Below are 9499 nucleotides of genomic sequence, written 5' to 3'. Positions count from 1 at the left end.
CTCCCCTTGTTGTTCTTCTTATGTGGCCAGCAGGCTCAGGTGCAAGGACTCTTAGTGGGTTTGACATTTTCCTGACATGCACTGTGGTTCCCTTACTGTTAGCAGCGTCGACATTGGCTGTGGGCACTGAGACGTGATATCAGAAGTGTCACTGCAGGCAGCCCTCACTCCTCACAACCTTACGGTGAGAGCAACGCAGAGGATTTCAGGAGAATGTCAAACCCGCTCAGAGGCCCTGCACCTGAACCTGCTGGCCAGGTAAGAAGAACAACAGGGGGAAGAGGCAAGGAGAAAAGTAATGTGGCACAAGGGGTGGGGGGGGGGGGGTGAATATGGCAAAGGACATAGCATAAAGAGGGAATGAAAAGGCACAGGAGGGGATTAGGGGGAAATGATGTGGCAAAGGGGGTAAGGGAAGGATGATTTGGCAAAGAGGGAATAAAGTAGCATAGAGGGGTTTAAGAGGGGATGAATAAAGTGTCATTGGAAGGATCAAGAGGGGGAACAAAATGTCACAAGGGGGATAATAAGGGTACAGGGTGTTGATAAGGGGAGATTTAAAGCCACTGGTAGATTCTACTGTAATATTGCTTTTTATTGTATTTTATAGGTAATTACACTCTGGAGTGAGTACAGGACAGTATTCAGTCATTTAAAAAACATGTGATCCTTTTTTCCCCAATAGGGGACATCTCTCAATAGCGGACACTTTTTTCCATGTGAGTGTCCGTTTTTGGGAGAGTTTACTGATAAATTTAGGTTTTCAACACAGGTCCTGCACAGGGGTCTTTCCTATCAGAGTCCACCCATGGTTGTTATGAAGATAACAGAACTCTAGGAGGCAGATTCTTCACCGAGGTCCCACAAGAAGTTGATTGGCAGATCTCCCATCTTCTCCTTGTACATCTGATCAATCATTTCACTTTGCGCCACCGTCATTATGTTTTTCCAGTCACCAACAATCCCTGGTAAAGAATATATACAATGGCAGAGCTAGTGAGTTAATGTTCATTTATAATTATGGAGAGGAAATCAGATTAAATCTGAGTTTTTATTTATTTATTTATTCTTTTTTTTTACCAATTCATGTCATTACAATATACTATTATTCAACTTTATGATTCTTGTTAATAAATCCTAACAAAAATGTGGGCAAAACCAGGCTGGCACTGGCTGCACGATATACTGAACACATTTATAGCATTTATTGTGGTGGCCCAGCACGAGACGGATCAGCTGCTACTCTGAGACTGGTGTAGCTGAAGTATGCAAAGGTTTGCTGGACAGTAAAGAGTGTATTTCATGTCCTGAAGGCCTAAGTAATTGTGTTTTCCACATTGCATGGGTATCTCTAGATTTTTTTGTCAATACATGCATACATTGAGTTCTGCAGCATGCAGAGGGTTAACAATTGCCTATTGCCCTCTACTAGCAGAACACAGATCTATCTGATCAATGCAAAACAATAAGATAGCATTGATCAGTATAAGCAATTTAATGATTGCTTATAAACATCCCCTAGAGCAGTGGGTCCAAGGCCTGAAAGTATGTCCGCGGGTACCCCCTCACGAGGATCTTGCGCGCGAGGGGTACCCACGGAGAAAAGGTGTGTTCATACCTTCATACTAATGCATCCCCCCTCCATCTTAATCCCCTTGTGCTATTATTGCCCCCTCAATCTTAATCCACTTGTGCCATTATTCCCCCTTCCATCTTAATCCCCTTGCACCATTCCCCCTTCTTCTGATAATAATGGCACAAGGGGATTAAGATGGAGGGGGCAAAAAAATGGCAAAAGGGGACCAGAGGAAAAAATCACACAAGGGGATTATTATGGAGGAGGGGGAATAATCACACAAGGCGATTAATATGGAGGGGGGTTGATCATTCCCCCTTCCTCTGATCCCCTTTTTGCCATATCGGACAATAATAGATCAAGGGGATTAAGATGGAGGAGGAATAATGGGACAAGGGGATTAAGATGGAGGAGGAGGATAATCAACCCCCCCTCCTCCATTTTAATCCCCTTGTGTCATTATTCCCCCCTCCCTCTGATCCCCTTGTGCCATTTTCCCCCCTCCATATAAATCCCTTTGTGCCATTATTATCAGATATGGCAAAAGGGGATCAGAGGTAGGGGGAATGGGGCAAGGGGATTAAGATGGAGGGGGAGAGGGATAATGGCGGAGGGGGATGGGGAGAAATAAAGCACAAGGCATTACATTTTAATGCCTTGCGCTTTATTACTCCCCATCCCCCCTCCGCCATTATCCCTCTCCCCCTCCATCTTAATGCCTTGTGCTCTGTCAACAAATCACCGTATATTTATAGGTTTTTAGTGTATTCAAAACAGATTCACAGAAAAAACACTTAAAAATTAAACTTTAATAAATATCCATTTTAAAACGGATCCATTGTAGATCCAGTGGCCAACACACACAGAAAACTGAAAAAATCGTGCTGCATACAATCCCAATGATGGGTGATAAATGCAATCTTACAAAAAATAAAAATACACTCAGAGTATTGCTCAATCAGATTACATTATATTATATTCATAGTACCTACCTAAAGGGTGGGTGGAAGGTGGGGAAGAGATGGGGTAGGGTGCTATAGGGAAATATATTCGGCCAATTGATGCGTACGGCCACTACCTAGCACTCACCCTATAGCCCCCCTACAGCTACTTCTTCCGCTAGGCGGAGTAGACGGTGGCCCCGCTCCGGAACCTAAATCTAGACCGTCCCTAGAGTGCCCTGATCTAACACAGATGGGAAACGTCTCACTATCTCACTGGGGAGCCCTGTCTGGCTATAGGATAGGGATTGGATATCCTAGGCTATTTGTATACCAGTAAGAGAATAGTGGATAATCAGGTAAGGGATATGCGGGGTTACCACCTAGGTTATTCCTACAATGTGGGATACTAGTTCATGGTGGATGCATCCTGTCACCCAATACTCTGTATAGGGGATAGAGATATCATATAGAGAGGTAGACAATAATGTATATGTGTAAGTTCACCACAAGTTATAAAAAACCATACACAAGTCATGCAAAAAATATATAGATGTATAGAAGGTCAAAAATTCGATCACAGATGCCAAGATATCAATATGGCAGACCACCTGAAAACCACAGATATCCTAATATCACTTATGAAGTATCTGCAGATTAAATAAGGATCAACTCACATATATCCGTCTCTGTATGTAAAATAGTCTCAGGTTTGACACATGACACAGAAAGCTTAAGCCCATATGCTCAGCTGAAAAGAAAACCCGATGGGTTCTCACAAAGTGTATATAAAAAGAAAACGTATACTTATCAAATTCTGATTGAGGATTTAAGTTTGCACGTGACAAGGACCGGACCGCCTTACTGGTACCTACACCATCAAAGAAGACAGATGGGGCAACCCGTATTATAGGTACATTTGACACACATAGACCAGGCATCCTTAAAATTATATCTAAACATTGGTCCATCTTACAAGCGGACCCCCTGTTGGAACAGGTAATAACAGATCGCCCCCTAGTAACATACAAGAGGGGCAGGAATTTAGGGGATCGTTTAACCCACAGCCACTATACCCGTCCCTCAACATCAGGGACATGGCTTGAACGTTGCATCACAGGGAATTTTAAATGCAGTGGATGCAAAGCATGTCCCTAAAATTAATAGCAGCTCCTCTACTGGAGAGTCATTTGCCATCAGGGACTTTGTAAACTGCCGCACCAAGGGTCTGGTTTATCTGTGTCAATGTAGTTGTCCCAAAGACTACATAGGCAAAACTATCAGGGAGTTCCGACGGAGGGTGTGCGAACATATAAACGATATTGCACACCGTCGAGATACCCCCCTAGCCAGACACATCCATGAGGTCCATGGTGGTGACCCAAGAGCAATTTCTTTTGCAGTTGTAGAGGTCATCCGCCCGTCCCCCCGAGGGGGCAATTTGGACACACGATTGCTACAAAAAGAAACCTTGTGGATTTATAGGTTTAGATCTGTGGCCCCTAGTGGGCTAAATGAGGTTTTGTCCTTTTCCTCATTTATTTAGGCACAAAAATTGGGATATATCCTTAAGCAGTTGCTATGAATACACCTTGTCTACACATCTTTACCATGTTTCATTACAGTGATGATACCTGTTGATGGGATGAGATCATACTCTTCCTTTCTAGTATATCTATACAGGATCACAGTGGAGTGTCAACAACTGGCCAATTCTATAGACACTAGAAATGGTGTCATTTTACAGCATTATGAGAATATCATGTCTCATCTCTACCTTATATGTGTCTTGTTATAATTATATTATTCAACCAACAATACACTATTGAACAATTAATGTTATCCCCACTTTTTCCTTTTTTATGGATCTATGGGGGAGGAGTTTAATTTTGTGTGGAAATACATGTATATCAATTTTCCTTGTGTCATGCTGACAGATATATATTGTGTCATTTACATATTCAGTGTTCATCTGACTTCTGATGCACACTGGGCTGCCCAGGGTTAATCATATTCCAATGCTCTTTTGATCACTGATGCACACTGGATTACCCAGGGTTAATCATATCCCTTAGCTAAATCCAGGTGGATGGCACTTCCCCCTTTGAGGAAGACATCCTGGCCATCTGGGATATACAGGGTTAATCCCCTCTTTGCAGCCGAACTTTACATAATAATACCTCCTTCTTGCCCCGGCTTCAGTATATGTATCTTTAAACACACGCCGGGATGATACGTCATCAAGTCATGTGATCCGGGAGTCCGGATCGCGTGAATGGAGGGATGCCATGGCAACGCAAAGCGCACGGAGTCATATGATCCATCCAGGATTGTCTCCCACCCTGACTGCCCCCAGATTGTCCCCTGATGAAGGGGTGGGAGGGGGTGTGTGAAAAGCGTTGGGACTTTACACCAGAGTATATCCTCAATCAGAATTTGATAAGTATACGTTTTCTTTTTATATACACTTTGTGAGAACCCATCGGGTTTTCTTTTCAGCTGAGCATATGGGCTTAAGCTTTCTGTGTCATGTGTCAAACCTGAGACTATTTTACATACAGAGACGGATATATGTGAGTTGATCCTTATTTAATCTGCAGATACTTCATAAGTGATATCAGGATATCTGTGGTTTTCAGGTGGTCTGCCATATTGATAGCTTGGCATCTGTGATCGAATTTTTGACCTTCTATACATCTATATATTTTTTGCATGACTTGTGTATGATTTTTTATAACTTGTGGTGAACTTACACATATACATTATTGTCTACCTCTCTATATGATATCTCTATCCCCTATACAGAGTATTGGGTGACAGGATGCATCCACCATGAACTAGTATCCCACATTGTAGGAATAACCTAGGTGGTAACCCCGCATATCCCTTACCTGATTATCCACTATTCTCCTACTGGTATACAAATAGCCTAGGGTATCCAATCCCTATCCTATAGCCAGACAGGGCTCCCCAGTGAGATAGTGAGACGTTTCCCATCTGTGTTAGATCAGGGCACTCTGGGGACGGTCTAGATTTAGGTTCCGGAGCGGGGCCACCGTCTACTCCGCCTAGCGGCAGATGTAGCTGTAGGGGGGCTATAGGGTGAGTGCTAGGTAGTGGCCGTACGCATCAATTTGCCGTATATATTTCCCTATAGCACCCTACCCCATCTCTTCCCCACCTTCCACCCACCCTTTAGGTAGGTACTATCAATATAATATAATGTAATCTGATTGAGCAATACTCTGAGTGTATTTTTATTTTTTGTAAGATTGCATTTATCACCCATCATTGGGATTGTATGCAGCACGATTTTTTCAGTTTTCTGTGTGTGTTGGCCACTGGATCTACAATGGATCCGTTTTAAAATGGATATTTATTAAAGTTTAATTTTTAAGTGTTTTTTCTGTGAATCCAACTTGTTCTCTGCCCATACAGTCTTCCCTCCATCCCCCCCGTCCCATACATCCCCCCTGTCCCATACAGTCCCCACTCCGTCCCATACAGTCCCCACTCCATCCAATACAATCCCACCTCAGTCCCATACTGTGCCCCTCCGTCCCATACACCCCCCCATCCCATACAGTCCCCCCCCGTCCCATACATCCCCCCGTCCCATACATCCCCCTCGGTCTCATACATTCCCCCCTCCGTCCCATACAGTTCCCCTCCGTCCCATACAGTCCCCCCTCCGTCCCATACATCCCTCCTCCGTCTCATACATTCCCCGTCCCATACAGTCCCCCTCCATCCCATACAGTCCCCCCTCCGTCCCATACATCCCTCCTCCGTCTCATACATCCCTCCATCCCATACAGTTCCCCCTTCGTCCCATACAGTCCCCCTCCGTCCCATTCAGTCCCCCTCGTCCCATACAGTCCCCCTCCGTCCCATACAGTCCCCCCTCCGTCCCATACATCCCCCCGTCCCATACATCCCCCCTCCGTCTCATACATCCCCCCGTCCCATACAGTCCCCCCCCCCGTCCCATACAGTCCCCCTCCGTCCCATACATCCCCCCGTCCCATACATCCCCCCTCCGTCTCATACATCCCCCCCGTCCCATACAGTCCCCCCTCTGTCCCATACATCCCCCCTGTCCCATACATCCCCCCTCCATCTCATACTTCCCCCCCATCCCATACAGTCCCCCTCCGTCCCATACAGTCCCTCCTCCTTCCCATAAAGTCCACCCGTCCCATACATCCCCCCTCTGTCCCTTACAGTCCCCCCTCCGTCCCATACAGTCCCCCTCTGTCCCATAAAGTACCCCCGTCCCATACAGTCCCCTCGTCCCATACAGTCCCCCCGTCCCATACATCCCCCCGTCCCATACATCCCCCTCCGTCTCATACAGTCCCCCCTGACAGCCCCTGTCGTACCTTTAGGGGTTGTCAGGTTGAGAACCCAGGCCCTAGAGGGACCTTAATGTAAAAAAAAATAAAAAAAATTATATATATATATATATATATATATATATATATATATATATAGATATATACGGTATATGATATTTTTTTTTTTTTTTTTTAAGTAAAAGTTTATTGAAAGTTTTCCAAAAATACAAACACATATAGATATCAGTGGAGGCTCCGTTTCAAAAATGAGATTTTTTATGGTCTATGGACACGTCCAGTTTTCTGCACAGATTTGATACACAGGATGTGAGGCTGCGTTCAGTCATTAAGTTTACATTGAAATCTGGGCAGAAAACTGTACATGTCAATATACATCAACATATATATAAAATCATTAACCTAAATAAAAAATGTAATCATCCCACTTTTACATAAAAAAAAAGAAATAAACATATTTAGTTTCCCATAAGTGACTCCACCGCTCACATTATATACAGTATATACCATAAGTGACTCCACCCCTCACATTATATATACAGTATATCCCATAAGTGACTCCACCCCTCACATTATATATACAGTATATCCCATAAGTGACTCCACCCCTCATATTATATATACAGTATCTCCCATAAGTGACCCCACCCCTCACATTATATACAGTATATCCCATAAGTGAGTCCACCCCTCACATTATATATACAGTATATCCCATAAGTGACTCCACCCCTCACATTATATACAGTATATCCCATAAGTGACCCCACCCCTCACATTATATATACAGTATATCCCATAAGTGAGTCCACCCCTCACATTATATATACAGTATATCCCATAAGTGACTCCACCCCTCACATTATATACAGTATATCCCATAAGTGACCCCACCCCTCACATTATATATACAGTATATCCCATAAGTGAGTCCACCCCTCACATTATATATACAGTATCTCCCATAAGTGAGTCCACCCCTCACATTATATATATATATATATATATATATATATATATACAGTATATCCCATAAGAGAGTCCACCCCTCACATTATATATACAGTATATCCCATAAGTGACTCCAACCCTCACATTATATATCCAGTATATCCCATAAGTGAGTCCACCCCTCACATTATATATACAGTATATCGCATAAGTGACTCCACCCCTCACATTATATATCCAGTATATCCCATAAGTGAGTCCACCCCTCTCATTATATACAGTATCTCCCATAAGTGAGTCCACCCCTCACTTTATATATACAATATATCCCATAAGTGACTCCACCCCTCACATTATATACAGTATATCCCATAAGTGACTCCACCCCTCACATTATATACAGTATATCCCATAAGTGACTCCACCCCTCACATTATATATACAGTATCTCCCATAAGTGACTCCACCCCTCACATTATATATACAGTATATCCCATAAGTGAGTCCACCCCTCACATTATATATACAGTATATCCCATAAGTGAGTCCACCCCTCACTTTATATATACAATATATCCCATAAGTGACTCCACCCCTCACATTATATACAGTATATCCCATAAGTGACTCCACCCCTCACATTATATACAGTATATCCCATAAGTGACTCCACCCCTCACATTATATATACAGTATCTCCCATAAGTGACTCCACCCCTCACATTATATATACAGTATATCCCATAAGTGAGTCCACCCCTCACATTATATATATAGTATCTCCCATAAGTGACTCCACCCCTCACATTATATACAGTATATCCCATAAGTGAGTTCACCCCTCACATTATATACAGTATATCCCATAAGTGCGTCCACCCCTCACATTATATATATAGTATCTCCCATAAGTGACTCCACCCCTCACATTATATACACAGTATATCCCATAAGTGAGTCCACCCCTCACATTATATACAGTATATCCCATAAGTGAGTCCACCCCTCACATTATATATATAGTATCTCCAATAAGTGACTCCACCCCTCACATTATATATACAGTATATCCCATAAGTGACTCCACCCCTCACATTATATATACAATATATCCCATAAGTGAGTCCACCCCTCACATTATATACAGTATATCCCATAAGTGACTCCACCCCTCACATTATATATACAGTATATCCCATAAGTGAGTCCACCCTCACATTATATATACAGTATTTCCCATAAGTGAGTCCACCCCTCACATTATATATACAGTATCTCCCATAAGTGACTCCACCCCTCACATTATATATACAGTATATCCCATAAGTGACTCCACCCCTCACATTATATATACAGTATCTCCCATAAGTGAGTCCACCCCTCACATTATATATACAGTATTTCCCATAAGTGAGTCCTCCCCTCACATTATATACAGTATATCCCATAAGTGACTCCACCCCTCACATTATATATACAGTATATCCCATAAGTGAGTCCACCCCTCACATTATATATACAGTATATCCCATAAGTGAGTCCACCCCTCACATTATATATACAGTATATCCCATAAGTGACTCCACCCCTCACATTATATATACAGTATCTCCCATAAGTGAGTCCACCCCTCACATTATATATACAGTATATCCTATAAGTGAGTCCACTCCTCA

At 43.0% G+C, this 9499-nt stretch overlaps 1 protein-coding gene across 3 annotated transcripts in view; it reads right to left on the bottom strand.

The window, feature by feature from the left end:
- Window positions 1-64: 64 nt before the first annotated feature.
- Window positions 65-9499, bottom strand: part of LOC130361133 (amine sulfotransferase-like) — a 61709-nt gene continuing 52274 nt past the window's right edge. For 2 of the 3 annotated variants that reach the window (XM_056563748.1, XM_056563747.1), the window contains one exon: window positions 66-965. In XM_056563748.1, the coding sequence (XP_056419723.1) occupies window positions 835-965 (131 nt within the window). In that variant the 3' untranslated portion in view covers window positions 66-834. Of the gene's footprint in view, window positions 966-9499 lie in introns of all 3 variants that reach the window. The other variant, XM_056563746.1, reaches the window with a different exon arrangement.

This window comes from Hyla sarda, chromosome 3 (genome assembly GCF_029499605.1).
Source record: "Hyla sarda isolate aHylSar1 chromosome 3, aHylSar1.hap1, whole genome shotgun sequence".
In the NCBI taxonomy this organism is placed as follows: Eukaryota; Metazoa; Chordata; class Amphibia; order Anura; family Hylidae; genus Hyla; species Hyla sarda.
This window is presented reverse-complemented; position numbering and strand designations above follow the sequence as displayed.